This window comes from Eumetopias jubatus, unplaced genomic scaffold (genome assembly GCF_037043125.1).
Source record: "Eumetopias jubatus isolate StellerSeaLion01/CBP00866 unplaced genomic scaffold, mEumJub1_p1.0 scaffold_15, whole genome shotgun sequence".
NCBI lineage: Eukaryota > Metazoa > Chordata > Mammalia > Carnivora > Otariidae > Eumetopias > Eumetopias jubatus.
The window spans coordinates 94,467,757-94,487,092 of record NW_028274821.1 but is presented as its reverse complement, the minus strand read 5'-3'; the positions used below and the strand labels follow the sequence as shown (position 1 = coordinate 94,487,092).

At 63.3% G+C, this 19,336-nt stretch overlaps 4 protein-coding genes across 4 annotated transcripts; 3 read left to right on the top strand and 1 right to left on the bottom strand.

Moving 5' to 3' along the window:
- Nucleotides 1-1,123: 1,123 nt before the first annotated feature.
- SSNA1 (SS nuclear autoantigen 1) lies at nucleotides 1,124-2,693 on the bottom strand. Its single transcript, XM_028094574.2, has 3 exons — nucleotides 2,577-2,693; nucleotides 1,923-2,122; nucleotides 1,124-1,668 (listed from the first exon to the last, which is right to left on the bottom strand). Exons 1-3 carry the CDS (start codon nucleotides 2,626-2,628, stop codon nucleotides 1,558-1,560), a joined length of 363 nt encoding a protein of 120 aa, XP_027950375.1. The 5' UTR covers nucleotides 2,629-2,693; the 3' UTR covers nucleotides 1,124-1,557.
- Nucleotides 2,694-2,764: 71 nt separating this feature from the next.
- On the top strand, nucleotides 2,765-13,771 carry ANAPC2 (anaphase promoting complex subunit 2). Its single transcript, XM_028094585.2, has 13 exons — nucleotides 2,765-2,904; nucleotides 3,095-3,717; nucleotides 4,645-4,777; nucleotides 5,761-5,935; nucleotides 6,336-6,455; nucleotides 6,846-6,963; nucleotides 7,823-8,004; nucleotides 8,353-8,494; nucleotides 8,807-8,882; nucleotides 8,972-9,175; nucleotides 12,887-13,016; nucleotides 13,170-13,405; nucleotides 13,505-13,771. Exons 1-13 carry the CDS (start codon nucleotides 2,800-2,802, stop codon nucleotides 13,715-13,717), a joined length of 2,457 nt encoding a protein of 818 aa, XP_027950386.1. The 5' UTR covers nucleotides 2,765-2,799; the 3' UTR covers nucleotides 13,718-13,771.
- A 2,408-nt stretch (nucleotides 13,772-16,179) lies between these two features.
- TMEM210 (transmembrane protein 210) lies at nucleotides 16,180-17,173 on the top strand. Its single transcript, XM_028094635.2, has 4 exons — nucleotides 16,180-16,310; nucleotides 16,443-16,578; nucleotides 16,755-16,784; nucleotides 16,978-17,173. Exons 1-4 carry the CDS (start codon nucleotides 16,223-16,225, stop codon nucleotides 17,171-17,173), a joined length of 450 nt encoding a protein of 149 aa, XP_027950436.2. The 5' UTR covers nucleotides 16,180-16,222.
- A 1,012-nt stretch (nucleotides 17,174-18,185) lies between these two features.
- Nucleotides 18,186-19,233, top strand: LRRC26 (leucine rich repeat containing 26). The gene is made up of 2 exons (XM_028094636.1): nucleotides 18,186-18,858; nucleotides 18,944-19,233. The coding sequence occupies exons 1-2, from the start codon at nucleotides 18,186-18,188 to the stop codon at nucleotides 19,231-19,233; spliced, it is 963 nt and encodes a 320-aa protein (XP_027950437.1).
- The last annotated feature ends 103 nt before the right edge of the window (nucleotides 19,234-19,336 follow it).

Here is a 19,336-nt window from a genome sequence, read left to right as displayed (position 1 = left end):
GTTCACGCCCTACCACCCCCTTGTCTGGGAGAGGGACCTTCCTGTGAGCACTTCTGGCCTTTGGGGCCGCCCCCTCCCATCCAGGGCTGACATAGTGGCAGCTGTGGTGGGAGGGGCACTTCAGGCTTACTCTCTGGGATCTGGCACTCTGGGAGTGCTTGGGAGGGGACGAGGAGCGGGCAGGGGTGGGCAGAGCCTCCTGTGTGGCTTAGAAAGCTACCTGACCCACAGGAACCTGCAGCAAGGTTGTGGCAGGCAGACTACTTCCCTGGGGTCGGTGCTAGCGGCTGGCAGGCAGACCCAGCAGATCCCGAGCGGTAATGGCAGATGCAGAGCCGCCTGCTCAGCAGCAGCCTGGAGCTGGGGAGCTGGGACTGTTTACAGTCCAGGCACTGAACACAAGTGTATCCCCCCTGAAGAGTCAAGCCCATGAGGAATGCTGCCTGGCCAAGCTTGGGAAGGAGGAGAGTGTTTTTAGTTAATGCCTGGAGGCCCAGCTGTTTTTCTGGGTGCGGTGGGCCCGGGTTTTTCCAGACCCTCTCAAGCTGCCTCCCAAACCTGCCAAACCTCTCCAACCGGTAGTCATAGGGACCCCATGGGGGCTGACAGGCCAGCAGACGGTCGCAGAGAGGACTCAGGATGGAGGACTGGGCCCCAGGCAGCATGGAAGGCTGGAAGCTTGTGTGCTTAGTGTGACCAGGGACGGTGGGAAGCAGCGGAGCCACCGGGCTAAGTTCAGAATCCTGCAGCCGGGGGGTGGCAGCCCTGTCTGGAGGCCCTGTGCCAAGAGCGTGTCTCCCTGGGCCAGGCCTTGTGCTGGTCATAGGGCATGACACAGACCAGGACCAATAAGCAGACCACCTCCCAAAGGGCAGTCTAAGTGGAGTTGGGAGAGAGGGGCCAGCAGTCCTGGTGGGGAGAAAGAACGGATGACAAGGTCACAGCAGATGCTCAAAAGTACCCTCAACTCTGTCTCCAAAGCCAACAAGTCTTGTTACAGGAAAAGCCGCTCCAGGCTTTCCTCTCCCGAGGAGGAGCCATACCACAGCTGGGCAGGGGCTCATGCCCATTCTGGAGATGTCCAGCAGTCCTACCCTCAAAACATAGACCATAGGCAGTAGGGTATTTTTACAAAGACAATCTTTATTGACAGTCATAGGCTACGAGAGCAAGCTCCAAGGTGGAGGGCCCCAGGCCCTTGCCCACTCCCCTGGCCTGGGCACCACAGTGAGCGCACTGCCATGGTGCTGAGACTAGGGAGCAGGGCTTTACCAGCAGCACAGGGGGATGTGGGGTCCTCAGGCCCTGAGCAGGAGTGACCCAGAGCCTGGCCTCACCAAATCCTGCAGGGCCAGGACCCTTACCCGGTGGGCTGTGCCCAGGGCTGTCCTCATCACCTGGGGTGGGTGGAGCTTGGCAACGGCCTCTTGGTACCCAAGACAATGAAAGGAGACAACTGCTACCATGAAGAGCAAAGACACGTTGAAGACAGATTATTGGAGGCCCAGCTGTTGACGGGTGCCGGGGGGGGGGGCAGCCCCTCCCGCCTGCAGCTGGTCAGCTGTCCTTGCCCCCACCGCCGCTCTTCTGCTCTGAGGCTGTGGCCTTGGTCAAGTTCCCAGCTTCCCTCTTCAGGACACTGAGCAAAGTCTGAGAGCTCTCCAGGATCTGCAAACAGACGTGTGATGGTCACCACCGTTCCACCGACAGGAAGCTCCCACCAGGCCAGCGCCAGCCCCTGGGGCAGAAGCACGGACAGGAAGCCCCTGAGGGAGGGTCGGACAGGGTCAGCAGGGGCCCTTTCCCCTGAGTCTAGCCCAAAGCCCCTTCCTCGCACCCTGGGAAGCCAGGCTAGGTTAGGTCCGGCCAGCGCCATGCAGCCCCCTCCCCCCGCCCACCCCGCCAGGTGCCGCGGGCCCCACCTTTAGGTAGGCGGCCTCTGTCTCCGCGATGGTCCGGTCAAACTCGTTGCGAGAGGCAATCTTGCGCGCCAGGTTCTCATTGACTCGAGCCAGTTTCTCCGTCAGCTGCCTCACCTCATTCTGCAGCCGCTGCTTCTCATCCTCCTCCTGCTGGATCTGCCGACACAACTCCTCTCGCTTCTGGCACAACTCCTCGATGCCTGGGGGAGGGCCGAGCGGAGGGCAGGCGCTGTGGACCCAGGGCAGGAAGGAGCGCAGCACCCCTCCCACTCTGGAGCCCACCGCCTGCTACGAGAGAAGCGTGCTGGAGGGCCCAGTACTGGCCGGGCCACCTTCCACCCGAGCCAGGCTGGTGTCCCACCTCCCAGGGGTTCTAGGGTCAAGGAAAGCCCCGCACCAGACCACCGGGGGTGTGCCGGGGAGGCAGTGCGCGCTCCAGCGGTCCGTTCTTGCGCTCACTCCGCGGACACCTAGCGCCAGGTGTGTGCGGCACGCCCGCACGGCCTCCGGCGCCGTCAGAGCCGAGACCCCCACGCACGGACCATGCACCCCGCTCGGCCACGCGCGGCGGGCCCGCTACCTCCTGGGCCTGCAAGCCGGCGAGCCCCGCGCCCTCCCAGCCCGCCCGGTGGACCCCGCCGCGCGGTCGCTCACACTTGACCAGCTCGTTGTTGTAATTCTGCAGCGCCGCGCCCTGCTGGGTCATGGTCGCCGCCGGGGCCGCGACCACTCCAACCGCCGCTACCGCATCGCCGCTCGCGCCTGCGCGTTGCCTCGGGACAGCGCGCCCTCCGATACGTCACCGCCGCGCGCCTCTCGTGTGCGTCATCGCGGCGCGCCGCGCCTGGTGGCTCTGGGAAGCTAGGGGCCCGCACAGATGGCGGCGGCGGTGCGCGACGGCGACCCCGGGCCTGCACAGGAGCTGTTGGTGGCCTGGAACACCGTGAGCACCGGGCTGGTGCCGCCGGCCGCCTTGGGACTGGTGAGGCCCCGGAAGAGGGCGGCGGACCCGCGCAAGGTTCCCGGGACGTCCACCCTGGGGTTCGTTAGGCTCCCCGGGCAGCCCTTCCCTAGCGTCGGTTGCAGCTTCTCCTCCGCTCCGTCCCTTCCCCGCTTGTCCCCGCCTGTCCCCGCCCTTCCCACCTCCACTCTGCGTTCCCTCCTCACTCCAGGCGTCCTCCCGGACCAGCGGTGCGGTGCCGCCAAAGGAGGAGGAGCTCCGGGCGGCGGTGGAGGTTTTGAGGGGCCACGGTCTGCATTCGGTCCTGGAGGAGTGGTTTGTGGAGGTGCTGCAGAACGACCTGCAGGCCAACATCTCCCTCGAGTTCTGGAATACCATCTCCCAGCGTGAGAACTGTGCAGACGAGCCTCAGTGCCTTCTGCTTCTCCTTGACGCTTTCGGCCTGTTGGAGAGCCGGCTGGATCCCTACCTGCATAGTCTGGAGCTGCTGGAGAAATGGACTCGCCTGGGCTTGCTGATGGGCGCAGGCGCTCAGGGGCTGCGGGAAAAAGTCCACACCACGTTGCGGGGCGTCCTGTTCTTTTCCACTCCCAGAACCTTTCAGGAGATGATTCAGCGCCTCTACGGCCGCTTTTTGAGAGTGTACATGCAGAGTAAGCGGAAGGGGGAAGGGGGCACAGACCCGGAACTGGAGGGAGAATTGGACAGCAGGTACGCCCGGCGTCGGTACTACCGGCTTCTGCAGAGCCCGCTATGTGCGGGATGCGGCAGCGACAAACAGCAGTGCTGGTGCCGCCAGGCCCTGGAGCAGTTTCACCAGCTCAGCCAGGTCCTGTGAGTGCTCGCGCCTGTGTGGCTGCGCCTTGCCCCTGTTCTTCTTGACTCTCAGTTACTGTCCCGGGTCCAGCTGGCCGGGGGTTGGGGTGGGGCATGACAAAGGGAGGGTCCCCAGGATCTCTGTGCTGTGAACTTATACTTCCTGTGCTGGACACAGGTGTGTCTGCCACGCACATTAGCCCCAGGTTTCACACTTTGACTACACTAAGATCCTACGCGATTCCAAATTTCCTGGGCCAGGTAAATTTTAGCTGTGCCTTGTGTAGGCTCTCCAGGAAAGGGATGGCATCTGTTCTCCCCTGTAACTGCAAAAGTGCGCTTACCTTTTTTACTCTTTACAGTACAAGCTGGGGATTAGGCCAGCGTGCTGCAAAAGCAGATTGCCTTTCCAGCCTTTTAAAGAGGAAAGGATTTTGTTGTTGTTAAAGCCAGGTTCTGAGTTATAAGCTTTTTGTGTTTTGTGGTTGCTTATAGTGATTTTGTCACATTGAGTGAAGCGGCAGCAGTGGTTAGAAAGGGAGTGGTCTTGTTGCTGGCAGGGGGAGGGAGGCCCTGTATGGCTTCTGCTGGGTTCATCCCAGATGAAGGATGCACAGAAATGTTCTGTCTCCTTTCCTCTTGAGTCGCTTTGCCGTTGTTGACCAGGGTCTGCACCCAAATGCCTAACGGGACGTCTGTACTCAGGTGGTGTATTTAGCTGTTGTTTCAGAGCCATGTTTAGTTGATGAGGCTTTGGCCCTGAGGAGCCACACCCACTGTTCACATGAGGAAGGCCAGTGTCTGAGCCGGGGCAGAGAGGCCAGCTGGGGAGGGCAGGGCTCTGTCTTCCCAGCAACTTTTTCTTGAAGCCTTTGTTACTGAGGGCACTGGGTGTGGGGGAAAGGAACGTGGTCTGCATGCTCCACGGGCAGGTGTCTCTTCCAGACACAGGCTCAGTCTGTTGGAGCGGGTCAGTGCCGAGGCTGTGACCACCACCCTGCACCAGGTGACCAGGGAGAGGATGGAGGACCGTTGCCGAGGCGAGTATGAGCGCTCCTTTCTGCGTGAGTTCCACAAGGTAAGGACAGCCTTTCAGGCCCTGCCCCTCGGGGCTGTAGAACAGGGTTCTGGCAAACCTGACCCCCTGGTTTTAGAAGCAGCGAGACTGTGGAGACTTGGGTGAACTAGGACCTGGCTGGTGGTCAAAGCTGTCTTGGTGCTGGGTGAAGGCTGGCCCTTCCCGGCCTTCCTTGGGGACAGTGAGAAAGAGCCCGTGACGTGTTCAGTGAGGTCTGAGCAGAATCACTTGGCTGGAGGCAGTGCCAAGGTCTAGGGTGTCCCAGGGAGGGCTCTCGGGGCACCCATCCTGTTGGGGGCATCGTCTGGGGCTCTGCTCTGGACTCCCCAGAGCTGTGAAGGTGCTGGGTCCAACCACAGGGGACTGTCCAGCCTGCTCCTGTTTTTTGCCTGTTTTCTTCCACTGTCTCCTGAGAATGCAGATTAGCTGTGATGGAGAATCAAAGCAAGTGTCCCTACAGCAGTGGTCTTGAGTGGGTGTGAGCCCAGAGGCCTGGCTGGGGTACCTTTGTTGTCCCCACGTAGCAGGGCATCCAGATATTCTCATTAGTGGCTGTATAGTTTGTGGGGGAATGTATGCATCCTGGGGTCCACGTGGCCACGTTGCCTATACACGCACGTGTGCTCGGAAGGGTCCTTACATCTGTCTGCTATGGCTAGTCAGGTACGTGGCCCCCAGGGTGTGTCTGTCCACCGAGTCAGAGGTGAGCATTCTCTTCATGCCCTGCATCAGGGTCACTGTTGCCAGAGATAAGGGCACTGATGCTCTTAGGGTGTGGGGGCATACTGATGGAAGGCCTGGGGCGCCCCCTTTGGGCCTATTATCCTGATGATTTCGCTGTGCTCCTACTCCAGAGCAGGCGGCCTTGGGGACTACCCAGGACTGGCCACAGGGTGGGTAGCTGTGTGGCTTCTCCTGGCCTCTGTTCCACGTCGGGCTGGGGCTCAGCACCTTACGTCCCCACACCTGTGCTCTCCCAACAGTGGATCGAGAGGGTGGTGGGCTGGCTGGGCAAGGTATTCCTGCAGGATGGTCCAGCCAGGCCTGCATCCCCTGAGGCTGGCAACACACTGCGTCGCTGGCGCTGCCACGTGCAGAGGTTCTTCTACCGAATCTACGCCAGCCTACGCATCGAGGAGCTCTTCAGCATCATCCGAGGTTGGCCCCCTGCCCTCTGGAGTAGCCACCTTCCCTGGGCCTTTGCCCTTCAGATCTGGCAGGCAGTGAGGGGCGCTTGGGCAGAGCGAGGGCCCGTCAGTGTGGGCTGCCCCCAGCTCAGCGTCTGGGTCAGGGCAGGTGTGGCAGGGCAGTGGACAGGGCTTCTGGGTGTCCACACTCGTCCTCTCAGCCTCACGTCCCTGCTCTGTCCTTCTGCACCATGGGGGGTGCGGGCACAGGAGGGCACAGGATGACCTGAAGCACCTCGCAGGTGTCTCTCGGGGTTACTGAGTGGAGGTGCGGCTGCTCAGCCTTTGGGCCCTGCCGACTTGTGTCCTTTGTTGCACGCACAGTGTGTGTGTGCTGGCGTGTCTGTGCGAGGGCTGGTGCTCTTCTGCAGACTTCCCGGACTCGCGGCCAGCCATCGAGGACCTCAAGTACTGTCTAGAGAGGACTGACCAGAGGCAGCAGCTGCTCCTGTCCCTCAAGGCTGCCCTGGAGACACGCCTCCTCCATCCAGGTGCCGAAGCTGCTAGCCGGGAGTCGGGTCTCCCTGCCCTGGGGCCTGTGTAGAGCGTGGGCCAGTCCTCAGGAGGGCCAGGGCACTCCACTTCATCCTCCCTTGAAGGGAGTCATAGGAAGTGAGGGGTGTGGCCTAGAGGCAGAGGTGGTGCATGATCCCTTCAGAACAGACCACCCGGTGAGTGGGGGCTTGGATCTTGGAAAATTCTGGAGAAAGCACCTGAGAGCTGGGGGAGAAGGGGCTAGTGTCCTGCGTGTCACACTGGTATCCTGGGGAGTGAGGTCACGGTGGTGACTGGAAGCTCGCCTGGCCAGGGTGCAGCTGCTCACTTGTGGAACCACCACTCCTGGGTGCTGTGGGGACTACCATCCTCCCTCCTGGCCATAGGTGTGAACACGTGCGACATCATCACCCTTTATATATCTGCCATCAAGGCCCTGCGTGTACTAGACCCATCCATGGTCATTCTGGAGGTGGCCTGTGAGCCCATTCGCCGCTACCTGAGGTGAGCGCTGCGGCCAGGCCCCAGGGAGCGGATCCGACTTGGGGCCCTAGTCTCCTGGCTCCACGCACGCAGCCCAGTTCCCCTGGGTCCTCTTGGGCCATGTGGCCTGGCCAAGGCTGGGCCCCTTCCTCCTGCTGGTGCTTGCCGCTGTACCTTTTGCCCAGTGTGCAGACACTGGCCCCACTGTGCACCCCTGCCCTCTGTCCCTTCCCCTCCTCCCAGCCCAGAGAGGCCCCCAGACCCTGGGCTCAGCCTCTCCTGCAGCGAGAACCAGGGACTGCTGGCTGGGCTCTGAGAGAACATGTTTGAGCGGGCGCCCCGCCCATGGCACAACTGCCCAGAAACCCCTCAGAACGGTGGAGGCTCAGGGCTGGGGCTGGAGCCGCCCCAACTCACATCTACTGCCTCTTGGTGGGAAGCGCCCGGTCTCGGTTCTGTCTTGTTTGTTTGTTTTTTTTAAGATTTTATTTATTTTGAGAGAGAGAGGGAGAGTGTGTGCACCAGCACAGGGGAGAGGGGGAGAGGGAGAGGGAGAAGCAGACTCCCTGCTGATCAGGGAGCCCAACACAGGACTCGGTCCCAGGACCCTGGGATCGTGACCTGAGCCGAAGGCAAATGCTTCACTGACTGGACCCCTGGGCACCCCGGTTCTGTCTTATTTCAATTCTTGGTGTTCCCAGAAAGTGGTGGGTTTTTATTTTATTTTTAACATCATTATTATCTTTTGAGAAGAGTCTGGTAGACTTATTTTAAGCATGGGGCCAACGGGCACTGGCTGCCATGGGTGAGGTGGGGTACGCGGGCTAGTGAGGCAAGCAGGGAGAGGTGCTGTGAGGGCCAGCAGACTCACATTTGGCAGGACACGGGAGGACACGGTGCGGCAGATTGTGGCTGGGCTGACGGGGGACTCAGACGGGACAGGGGACTTGGCTGTTGAGCTGTCCAAGACAGATCCGGCGAGTCTGGAGACAGGTCAGGACAGTGAGGATGACTCTGGCGAGCCCGAGGACTGGGTCCCCGACCCCGTGGATGCTGATCCAGGTCAGTGCCCACCAGCCCTGCCAGGCTCTGGATTGTGGGGGAGGCTCCAGTAAGGTCGGCGCTCTGGGCTAGAGTTTGTCTCCACATGTGCCCCGAGGCTTGAGGGGGTCAGCTGTCCCCGCCCAACCCAGCCTGTTCCCCAGAGCCCTTCCACTGGCTTGAGTGGGCCCACAGTGGCCTGAGACCCCATCCTGGTTGCTAGAAGAGCAGATTTGCAGGCAGCCTGGGCACCACCCAGCCCACCCCTACCCTGGGATCTGAGCCTGGGCCTCATGGGTGTGGCAGGGTGGGCCCCGGCTGGACGCAGATGGTGCTTCCTCAGTGGCACCCCCTCCCTGTGCTGTGCAGGGAAGTCCAGCTCCAAGCGGCGCTCCTCGGACATCATCAGCCTGCTGGTCAGCATCTATGGCAGCAAGGATCTCTTCATCAACGAGTACCGCTCGTTGCTAGCTGACCGCCTTCTGCACCAGTTCAGCTTCAGTCCTGAGCGGTGAGGATTGCGAGCGGCTGCTGGGCTGCGGAAGGAAGCTGCATCGCTGATGCCAAGAAAAGCACTGGCCTGTGCTCAGCCGTGGTCCCGGGAAGGCCTGGGCGGGAGCAGCCCAGGAGCTTGGGGAGTCAGGTGCCCGGGCACTCCCAGGCCTCCGCTGGGATGGAGAAGGCCCGGGGTCTGGATGGCTGGAGCTGCACTTTCCAGTTCTCCTCTTGGCCTGGGGGTGTCTTTGCATTGGTGGGGGCAGGTGCCTGTGCAGCCTGTCTGGGTGGGGGTGCACTACGCCCCCTCAGAGATGCTTCTTTCCAGGGAGATCCGCAATGTGGAGCTGCTGAAGCTGCGCTTTGGCGAGGCTCCGATGCACTTCTGTGAGGTCATGCTGAAGGTGGGCACCCAGGGCTCCCCGCCCACCTGGCCCAGCCTCACCCCCAGCGCAGTCCAGGGGCTTTTGCCACACCTAGCTCTTCTGCCCAGGACATGGCGGATTCCCGTCGCATCAATGCCAACATCCGTGAGGAGGACGAGAAGCGGCCCGCAGAGGAGCAGCCGCCTTTTGGGGTCTATGCCGTCATCCTGTCCAGCGAGTTCTGGCCGCCCTTCAAGGACGAGAAGCTGGAGGTCCCCGAGGACATCAGGGAGGCCCTTGAGGTCTACTGCAAGAAGTATGAGAAGCTGAAGGTACCGTGTACACCTCCCTGTGTCAGGAACCGGGGCAGGCGCCCCTTGCACCCATGCTGTGCAGCAGAAGCTGGGTGGGGCCCATCCCTGCAAGTCCTCTCCGGACCCCTCTGCCTCGGGGCTCCCTGAGGAACCCGTGCACGTGTGCACGTGGGTGCTTCCCCACACTGTACCAGGAGAGGGGCCGTGTGGCTCCTGCCCCCCACACTTCTGGGCTTCCTCTTCCTCTGTCTACCCTCCGGTATCTCAGAACCAGGGGCTGGGGCGCCGGGCTTGTCCCAGAGAGAGTCAGGGAGCTGTGTCTGCTCGGTGGGTGTCTGCCTCCAGGACATCTCCAGTCACCCATAAGGCACTTAACTTCCAGGACCCTGCCCTGTCCCTGCCCAGCTTGCTTCCCTAGAAGCTGCTTTTCCCAGGCTCCAGGGCACTAGACACCAGGACTATGCTGTCTACTGTTGGGTCCCTGACGGCCTAGGACTCGGGCAGGAGGAGAGAGAGAGGGGAGCGCTGCAGGGCGTGTGGGGTGGTCCGGAGCCCACCAGAGCCCGATGTGCTGAATGCAGAGCCCACTCCCTCCGGGAGTGCAGGTGGCAGGTGTGGGCCGGTGGAACCTCGTGTGGGCAGGGATTAACGGCACGAAGAACCCTTCCTTGCAGGGGTGGCTCAGTGGAGACATGTCTGGAGAGAGCGGGGAGCTAGGGTACCTGTCCTAGGGTTCTGGGGACTCGTGAAGCAGGTTCTGGGGCATTTGGTCTGATAAGTGAGTTGTGGGGCTTGAGGGGCTGCTGGGTTCCCGAGCAGAGGACGAGTCCAGTAGGTGCCTAGGGAGCAGAGCCTGAGCCCTGGGACCATCTGGAGAGACGGGCCAGCAGCCAGGGCTTGAGGAGCCCTCAGAACGGAGCCCTGCGAGGGAGACCAGTTGGCTGGGGTATGGAGGAGTTGGTGGGGGGCTGGGCAGCAGAGCCAGGTAGTGGGAGGGACAGCAGGTTCTCCAGGTTTGCTGTTCCAGGTCAGGGAAGCTAGTTCTGGAGGGAGGAGGGCTCCCTTCCAGAGACAGGCAAGGGCAGGAGCAAGGCAAGGGGCTCTGGAGTGGGGAGGCAGAACAGGGGCAGGCCATATTCAGGGGCAGCACCGCACAACGCTGCGACGGTCTGTGTGGCTCTCCCTGGCTCCCGCTGGGCCATTGCACCATCCCGTGGTTTCTGCTCCTGACTGTGGTGAGGTGCTCGCTCTGGAGCCTGCCCACGGGGCACCCCCACCTTCCCTTGGTTGAGGACATCTGTGTGCTCGCTGCCTTCCCCCTGCCCCTTCTGGCTGCCTTGTTGGCATGCTGCCACCGCCAGGAGAGACCCCATGACCCCCCACAGGGGTCTTGCCATGGGTCCCGGGAAGGCTCAGGCCTGATGCACCTGACATGATGACCAAGGTTCAGCCTGCTTTGTCTTAACTCCAGCTGGATCCTAGAGTGGCGGGGGCAGGCCCCAGAGCTGTGCTGGAGCTCAGGCCTGTGGCCACAGTGTCTCTGCCTCCCGCCAAGTGAACTCTTGGCCCGAGGATCATGCTGGACACCTGTGGGTGGCTGTGCAGTGCACAGAGTAGCCTCGCCTATGTTTTCTGCTGCTGGGCCTCACATCTGCCGGTAGGAGTGGTGGCTGTAAGGTCACGGTCTCAGAGCCAGAGGGCCTGTCCGTGGCTCTACTGGATGTGACCTGGGCAAGCTGTGGGTTCTGCTTCTGTTTTCTCTGAGCAAAGTGGGGTTCACTGCTGTCTCCCCTTTTAGAGCTGAGGGGTTCTTGACAGACTCTTAGCACTTGGCCCAGAGTGGTTGTGTCAATGTTCTGGGGCTGCCGGAACAAAGTACCATGAATGGGGCTTAAGACAGTGCGAATCTCAACTCTGGCAGCTAAAAGTCCAAAATCGAGTGATCAGTCGTAGGGCTGCACTCTCTCCAGAGCCTCCAGGGGACAATTCTTCCTGCCTCTTCCAGCTTCTGGTGGCTCCAGGCATCATGTAACTTGTGGCTACATCAGTCACCTTCTGCCTCTGTTGTCATGTGGCATTCTCCCCGTGTCTCTCTCTGTCCAAATTTCTTGATAGAGGACACCAGCCGTATTGGGTCAAGGCCCACTCTATTCCAGAGTGAGCTCATTGGAACAAATTGAATGTGTGATGACCTGATTTCCAGATTAGCTTACGTCCTGAGTTACTGGGGGTAGGACTTCAGCATCTTTTTGAGGGACACAATTCAACCTGCAACAGTCCACCCTCCAGCTCCCCTGAAATTCATGTCCTTCCCACATGCAAAACACATTCAAGCAACATCCCCAGAAGTCTTAACCCTTCCAGCACCAACTCCAAGTTCACAACAACCCCAAAGTTCAGCATCTAAGTAGCATCTGATTTGGTGCAGCTCATTCTGGCCAGGGTTCCTCTCCGGCTGCGAACCTGGGAGAGCGGACAGGTAGTTGCTGCTTCCAGAATGTGTTTGTGGGACAGTGTAGGGCAGACTCTGCATTCCAAGAGGAAGACTTCTGAAGAACGGAAGGGGTCACAGGCCCCAAGCAAGTCCGAAAGCCAGTGGAAGAACTTGTGTGACCTCATGGTCATGTTCCCAGCCTGCTGGCCAGGCCTCCACATCACAGCCCTGTGTGCAGAGCCAGGCTCTCCCGTGGCTCCCCCTTCTCTCTCAGCGCAGGCTGTTGTAAAACTCTCTGGAGCCTTGTCCATTCTCACGCACCCCCTTCCTGGACAGCCCATCTCCATCCTGGCTCTTCTGGGGCTGCCGGTGGGCTCCCGCTTCAGAGTGTAGGTCTCTGGTACCCTTGGGGGCTCTGTGTCGAGCACGCATGGAGCACCCCTGCGCGGTCCAGGCTCGCGTGCTGCCATGCGCCACCGTCCCACACTTCCCTCAGTCTGGCGTGCTCACACGGGCTCTGCCACTGCCTGGCAGGGTCGCACATTCTCCAGTTTGACACCTCCCCAGCGTGGCTTTCCTGGCCACGTTCCCGGCAACTTGCCCTTCGGGGCAATGCAGCCATCACGAGCGTGTGGCTCATGCACTCCCAGCCTCTGCCCCCCCCCCGAGTCCGTGGACTCCCACATTCCTGAGTATTTGCTACAGTGGCACCCGCTTTACGGGACCAAAATGTGTGCCTTTCTTGTGGCTGCCAGAACAAAGTGCCACAACTGGGGTCCTCAGAACAAGCTTTTCCTCCGTTCTGCAGGGCAGCACGGAGACCAGGGTGTCAGCAGGGTGTGGGCTGGTCCTTCCCGCCCCCCAGCATTGGGGAGCAGGTTTGAGGGCCTTGCTTGGTGTCTCGGCTGTGGCTGCGTGCCTGCAGTCTCTGCCTCTGTCCTTCCCGCCCCCCCCCCCCCCCGAGGACACTGACCGTGTTCCGTCAGGGCCCCCTGTACTCCAGATGACCTCATCTTAACTGGCCCCACCTGCCATGACCCCATCTCCAGCTCAGGTCACACTCTGGGGTCCTGGATGTTAGGACACAGACGTATTTCTCGGAGACTGCAGGGATCTGTCAGTGGCCCTCACTGCGTGTTCAGTGCCTGCTGACTGAGCTGGCTGAGCGGGTGGGAGCCAGAGCCCTGTCCTCCCCTGCTGCTGCTGCTGATGGCCGGGTGGGGGCAGGTCAGGGAGCCCTTCGCTCCCTGGTGCCGGGCTGCGGGGTTGCCGGTGCTGACTCCGGCCTTCCCCAGGCCATGCGGACCCTCAGCTGGAAGCACACCCTGGGTCTGGTGACCATGGACGTGGAGCTGGCCGACCGCACCCTGTCTGTGGCAGTGACTCCTGTGCAGGCGGTGGTCCTGCTGTACTTCCAGGACCAAGGTGAGCCCGCTGAGCCCTCACCGGCCAGCCCCAGCCTTGCCCCCCCCATGCCCGCCCCACTGGTCCTGCTGACCTCCAGGAAGCCAGGTGGTGGGGGGGCAGGGAGGCTCGGCCTCGCCCCGTGTGCCCAGTGCTCGCGGCTGCTCCACACAGCCAGCTGGACCCTGGAGGAGCTGAGCAAGGTGGTGAAGATGCCCGTGGCCCTGCTGCGGCGGCGCATGTCGGTGTGGCTGCAGCAGGGCGTGCTGCGTGAGGAGCCTGCCGGGACCTTCTCTGTGGTGGAGGAAGAGCGGCCCCAGGACCGGGACAGCATGGTGCTCATCGACAGCGACGAGGAGAGCGACTCGGGCATGGCCTCGCAGGCGGACCAGAAGGAGGAGGAGCTGCTGGTGCGGCTGTGCGGGGGGGCGGCGGCCTGGCTCGGCCCGGGCGAGGTGGCAGCCCGGCGGGCGGTGGCCCGACTGCTGGCCTGGTCTCTGTCTCCCCAGCTTTTCTGGACGTACATCCAGGCCATGCTGACCAACCTGGAGAGCCTCTCGCTGGAGCGCATCTACAGCATGCTCCGCATGTTTGTGGTGACCGGCCCCGCGCTGGCCGAGATTGACCTGCAGGAGCTGCAGGGCTTCCTGCAGAAGAAGGTGCGTGACCAGCAGCTGGTCTACTCGGCCGGCGTCTACCGCCTGCCCAAGAGCTGCAGCTGATGCCCCCCACGGGGCCCTTCCCGCACCATCCACCCCACCCACCCCCTGCCCCTGCCCAGCCCCCAGAGTGCAGAGTAAAGCAAATGGTTCTCTATCCTTTCCCTGTCCTGGTGGTTTTGTGGGCCATCATGAGCTTGGGGGCCAGGTTCTCCCTCCACACCGACCTCTCCACCCCCACTCAGCAGGACCTGGCTCCCTGGGAGCAGGTGAGGGGAAACATGAGTGGCCGGGCCCAGTCCTGGCCTGCACACCTGTGTTGGAGCTCCAGACCCAGAGTCCTGGCACATGGGTGTCCCTAGGCCACACCAGCTGGGGAAGGCCCACCTCTGAGCCTGAAGCTCAGGCAGGAGCACACCGGAGGCCTCCAGCCCCAAGCCTCACTCTGGCCTTTGGAAGGAGCCCTTGGGTCACCCACCCTCTTCCTGGCCTGAGGCTCCAGGGCTGTTGCTGGGACACGTGGACGCCACTGGAATGTGTGAGATGGGCAGGCAGCTGAGCGTCCCCTGATGGACCAAGAACTCCCCATGTCTGCAGCAGGAGGGGCTGGCTATTTGTGGCTCACAGTGAAGCTGGTTTCTGTGCCCTCAGACTCGTGGTCGGGAGCACACCGGGGCCTCAGTGCTCAGAGTACAGGTGAAGAACCCTGTGAGCCCAGTCTTCCCAGTGCAGCTGGGAGGCCAGCAGTGTCCAGAGCACACACGGGGTCCTGTGCAAGGGGTTTTAGGGGCCTGGCACTGCCCCAGCCCTGAGGTCCCAGGAGGCAGGGAAGGGTGTTGGCTCCGCCCAGCCTGGTGCCATGGCCTCCGGTGCTGGGAGCTCCACTCTAGCTGGTGGCACTGTCCTCCAGGCAACAGAGGCCCTTTGGAATGAGCCTCCACTTCTGCTCCCACCTGCCCAGGGTGCCTTCCCAGGCCTGGAGCCATGCCTGTTGCCTCTACACACTCTTGGGTCCCCCCCACTCCCCTGCCGGCTGTCTTCCAGTGCCTACCCCCACTTCTCCACTTTGGCCTGTTGCACAGGGCCCTGCAGTCAGCGCCGTTCTGGGACTTCCCCTTCTTACCCCAGAGTGTTCTGTTTGCCACGGGTTTGGAGGGCAACGTGGTGGGAACCAGGTGTGTGGTCGTAGCAGCTGACATCTCCCTCTCCTGCACCCTGCCCACCACCAAGGCTGCTGAGCCGTGGTCACTAGAAGAGGGGCCTCCCGCTTTCCTCCGGGTTCTGGTGGGGGCCCAGGAGGAGGCTCTGACAGCCCACATGCCCTCCAGGCGGAAGGCCACCTGGCACTGGGCTGAGTGTACCTTTGTCATCCTAACCAGGGTGCAAACCTGCTAGACCGGCCTGGCAGGGGGCTGTGTCCGCTTCTGGGCACGGCACTCCTGCTTCCTGTCCCTTCTGACTTGGTTTGTGGATGAATGTGGTAAAAAAGCTGTGTCTTGGGTCACAGCGTTACTCATCAGGCCAGAAACCGCTGGCTGGTCCCTGAGGGCTCCCCTAGGAGGGGCCACCTGTGTCTGGAGTCAGGGAGGTTCCCCAGCGAGCAGGGGTCAGCTGGGGCCCCTCTGCACCCTTGCGCCTGGCGCCCTGTGGGGTCAGCTGTGGGGTGGGGCAATTCCTCCTGCTGCCTGGGTGGTTTGCTTGGCCAGGTCCTTAGGGGAGGAGGGAGGAGGCCTCAGGGTGGAGAGACAGTGCAGGAGACCAGGGAGGAGGCTGAGGTTAACTCTAAAGATGCCATCCTGCAGGTGAGTCCCTCAGGCAGCGCTTGTCAGGTGGCAGGAAGATGCACCAGGAAGCAGCCCTCAGAGGGTCAGCTGGGCTCCGGCTTGAAGGACACTTAAGCTGGAGCCTCAGGTGCTACCTGCAGCTGCTTCTGAACCAGGTCCACCCAGAGGATGTGGTGCTGGGGAGACTTGTGGGCAGTGCCCCCCATCTCTCCTGGGGGGTTGAAGAACCCCTGCAGGTTCCTCTGGACCTGAGCATTGCTGGGAGGTGGGTGTGGGCGGGACCGGGACCCTCCCCCTCCCCCTCCCCAGGACAGCCAGCGTGAGGGAGGGCAGTGAGCACAGGTCCACGCCTTGCCCACCCCTTGGCCCCTGCTTGTCCCAGCCTCCGGGGATCCTGAGAGAGGAACCAGGGCCTGTGCTGCACGCTCTGGGCCCCCCAGGGTTTCCAGGCCACTGTCTCCACCTTCCCGGGGGCCTAGGTGTGGACTCCACCCCCTTCCCCACGAAGCACACCCCCCCCCCCCCCGCCCAGGCCAGGACAGCCCCATCCTTGCCTTGGCCTTGGGTCTGGTAGGGCATTCAGAAGTGGCTCTCAGGCCCCTCTCCACCCTACCTGCCCCACCCCAGGGCTGCCTGCCCAGGGCTCCTCCACTTGGGCACCGAGCTCAAGTGAAGCTCAAGCTGAAGCCCTGCCCCCACCCACTCTGCTTCAGGGCCCTACTGTGAGGTCAGCGCCTTCTGATGGGTTCCGTCCGGAGGTGTGTGGTGGGGTTGGGGGCTGGACATGGCCCCCTGTCCCCGGCCTGACTCCTGCCTGGTCGGCAGCCCCCTTGGCCTCCTATGTTTGTCCCTTTTGCTCGTCCCTGCTGCAGGTGCCTCCTCCTGTCCCCGAACCCCGCCCCTCCCCGTACCCTTCTGGTGGCCGCCAGGGTGAGGGGCGGCCCTGGGGTCCTCCGCTGGCCGGTGACGAGGGCCCCTCGGCCGCACGGGCCCTGTCTCTGCAGCTGGGACGTACTGCGAGTGCAGCCTCGGCCTCAGCCGCGAGGCCCTCATTGCCCTGCTTGTGGTGCTGGCAGGCATAGGCGCCAGTTGCCTCTGCAGCCTGGTCATCGTGGCAGTCGGTGTCATGAGAGCCAAGAGGTGCATGAGCCCAGGGCTGGGAGGGTGGCTGAGGGCCGCAGGGCCGTGCTGGGGGATGGTGGGGGTCACCAGGAGCCGGGACGCCATTTCCCAGGCTGGGCTGCGGAGAGGCGGGGGGCTGGGGGCACGTCTGGGCTCCGTTGTCCCAGGATTCACATCTCCCCTTGTCCCTCCAGTGAGCCATGCCCCAGACACACGAGCAGCAGGTGAGTAACCTCAGGGGAGGCCCACAGGTGAGCTGTGCCCCAGCTTCCTGCCCCTGGGAGGTGCAGGGGGGTCACAGATGGGTCGCGAGCACTGACTGGAGGCCCGGGCCCACCCTGGGAGGGGGGCCAAGGCCTTGCGAGGCCTGTGCTGGTGGCTGCCTGCAGCCGGCCTGACCCGGCCCCTGTCGTGCAGGTTGGTGGGGCGCTACGGAGTCCAGGAAGATCGCATGGACCTGCACTCCGTGCAAGTGGAGTCCCATGTCATGGACCCCGACCTGGACTCCATGCTGCCGCCCCTGGACGAACAAGGCCTCATGGCCATTCCCATGGACCCGATGACCCCAAACATGACTGTGGAGGAGCAGCTCCCTCTCACCCCCCCAACCTGAGTAGGGCTGCAGGCAGCCTGGGGGAGGGGAATTAAACAGTATTCAGTGCTTCTGCCCTGTCCTCCCTGCAGACTCATCCTCGAGCCCCGGTGCAGCTGTGCACCACGGGGTGCGGAGGGCTTTGTGTGCACCTAGGTCCCCTCCTGGATCTTGGGTGGGAGGAGAAGGCACCCACTGTCCACCCTCCAGGGCAGGGAGGCACAGCCCTGGTACTTCCACCTCCTCTTGCCGTGGCCTCAGCCTAGCCCCTCCCCTCATCTTCCTGCGGCTGTATTCCATGAAGTTGGCGGGGGCGCGGGGCCCCTGTCGCCCCACCCCCACCCCGGGAAACCCCAGGGCAGGGTGTGTGACTCTGATGACCCCAGAGCGAGCAGTGTTTGACAGGAGAACTTGCGCTGGTGCCTCTGCCCTACCCACACTGTCTCCTTGAGGTTCTAGGACAGTCCTTACAGGGCCAGGTGGGGAAGACATGACTGTCCCCCTGTCTCGTACCCCCTCCACCCTCCAGCTTACCCCCTGAGCTCAGGCCCCCATCATGTGCTCCTGACCCCACCGATCATCCACTATGGGGATGGGACCATCCCCAGGTGGTGGGGGGGGGCACTGTGTGTGTGCTGGGGTCACTTTGCTGGGCAGGAGATGGGCAGAGACTGGGGAGAGCAGCAGGGCTCACGGAGTCCCATTCCATGCGTGGCATCGATGAGTTTGGTGGGTGTGGGTGTTGTCCAGCCCTCAGGCCTCCGCGGGGCGCAGGGTGGTGGACACCTCGGGAGGAGGGGCGAGGCGTCTTGTCAGCGCCGCAGCTGGCCCAGAGCCAAGAGCAGCCCAGCTCTGGGACAGGTGGCTGGCAGTGCAGGACGCTGGCTGTCTGCCCAGCCCCCGCCCTAGGTGCGGGACTGGCCATGGAACAGGAACTACCGGCACTCGGGCCGGAGATTTAATATTTGTGCAGGCGCGGCAGAGACGCACTGGCTCCGTGGACGCGCGAGCAGCGGGCTCCTAGCGCTGCTCCATGAGGAGCCCCTCCTTTCTCTCGCGGCGGCCGCCGCCGATGTTGCTCCTGCTGCTGTCGCCGTGGCCAGTCTGGGCCCAGTCGTCCACCGCGGCCACCTTCCCAGGAACCCCAGGCACCCCGGACTGCCCCGAGGCGTGCGAGTGCGCGCCGGGCGGCCTGGCCAACTGCTCGGGGCGCGCTCTGCCCGCCGTGCCCGCGGACCTGAGCCGGCGCGTGCGCGCGCTGATGTTGGACCACAACCGTGTGCGCGCGCTGCCGCCCGGGGCCTTCGTGGGCGCCGGCACGCTGCTGCGCCTGGACCTGCGCGAGAACGGGCTGCGCTGGGTGCACGCGCGGGCCTTCTGGAGCTTGGGCGCGCTGCAGCGGCTCGACCTCAGCAACAACCAGCTGGAGGCTCTGGAGCCCGGCACCTTCTCGCCCCTGCGCGCGCTCCGCTCCCTCTCGCTGGCAGGCAATCGGCTGGCGCGCCTGGAGCCCGCGGCGCTAGGCGCGCTCCCGCTGCTGCACGCGCTCAGCCTGCAGGACAACGAGCTGGCCGCGCTCGCGCCCGGCCTCCTGGCCCGCCTGCCGGCTCTCCACGCGCTGCACCTGCGCGGCAACCCCTGGACCTGCGGCTGCGCGCTGCGTCCGCTCTGCTCCTGGCTGCGCAGGCACCCGAGGCCGGCGCCAGGTGAGCCCTCCGGCCGAGGGTGGGCGGGTCGGGACCCACGGACACCGTCGCCGCCGCCGCCTGACTCTGCACCTGTGTCCCGCAGAGGCCGAGACGCTGCTCTGCGTGTTGCCAGGGCGCCAGACGCTCAGCCCCTTGACCGCCTTCCCGGACGCCGCCTTCAGCCACTGCCCGCAGCCGCTCGCTCCGCGGGACCTGGCGGTGGTCTACGTGCTCGGGCCCGTCTCGTTCCTCGCCAGCCTGGCCGCCTGCCTGGCGTTGGGCTCCGTGCTCACCGCCTGCCGCACGCGGCGCTGCCGCGCCACTGCCCTCAGCCGCCTGAGGAGACCGCGGGACTCTGGCCCTGGGAGCCCCGCCGCCTCTGCTCAGGCCTGAGCGGGCCTTGGCTGTTCTCGAATCTTCCCCTGTCCCCTGCCCTTCTTCACAGTCCCCGCACGCGTCAACAAGCAACACAGACAGAAATTTTCGTGACATTCCT

What these genes read in the sequence shown, in the direction of transcription:
- SSNA1 (XM_028094574.2), bottom strand. Translation starts at nt 2,628, where the DNA reads ATGACCCAGCAGGGCGCGGCGCTGCAGAATTACAACAACGAGCTGGTC. An exon ending in CAACAACGAGCTGGTCAAGT is followed by an intron (nt 2,123 to 2,576) that starts GTGAGCGACCGC and finishes GCCCTCCCCCAG; the next exon opens with GCATCGAGGAGTTGTGCCAG. An exon ending in CAGAGGCCGCCTACCTAAAG is followed by an intron (nt 1,669 to 1,922) that starts GTGGGGCCCGCG and finishes GTCTGTTTGCAG; the next exon opens with ATCCTGGAGAGCTCTCAGAC.
- LRRC26 (XM_028094636.1), top strand. Translation starts at nt 18,186, where the DNA reads ATGAGGAGCCCCTCCTTTCTCTCGCGGCGGCCGCCGCCGATGTTGCTC. An exon ending in GCACCCGAGGCCGGCGCCAG is followed by an intron (nt 18,859 to 18,943) that starts GTGAGCCCTCCG and finishes TGTGTCCCGCAG; the next exon opens with AGGCCGAGACGCTGCTCTGC.
- TMEM210 (XM_028094635.2), top strand. Translation starts at nt 16,223, where the DNA reads ATGGCCCCCTGTCCCCGGCCTGACTCCTGCCTGGTCGGCAGCCCCCTT. An exon ending in TTTGCTCGTCCCTGCTGCAG is followed by an intron (nt 16,311 to 16,442) that starts GTGCCTCCTCCT and finishes CTGTCTCTGCAG; the next exon opens with CTGGGACGTACTGCGAGTGC. An exon ending in GGTGTCATGAGAGCCAAGAG is followed by an intron (nt 16,579 to 16,754) that starts GTGCATGAGCCC and finishes TTGTCCCTCCAG; the next exon opens with TGAGCCATGCCCCAGACACA.
- ANAPC2 (XM_028094585.2), top strand. Translation starts at nt 2,800, where the DNA reads ATGGCGGCGGCGGTGCGCGACGGCGACCCCGGGCCTGCACAGGAGCTG. An exon ending in CACCAGCTCAGCCAGGTCCT is followed by an intron (nt 3,718 to 4,644) that starts GTGAGTGCTCGC and finishes TGTCTCTTCCAG; the next exon opens with ACACAGGCTCAGTCTGTTGG. An exon ending in CCCATTCGCCGCTACCTGAG is followed by an intron (nt 6,964 to 7,822) that starts GTGAGCGCTGCG and finishes CACATTTGGCAG; the next exon opens with GACACGGGAGGACACGGTGC.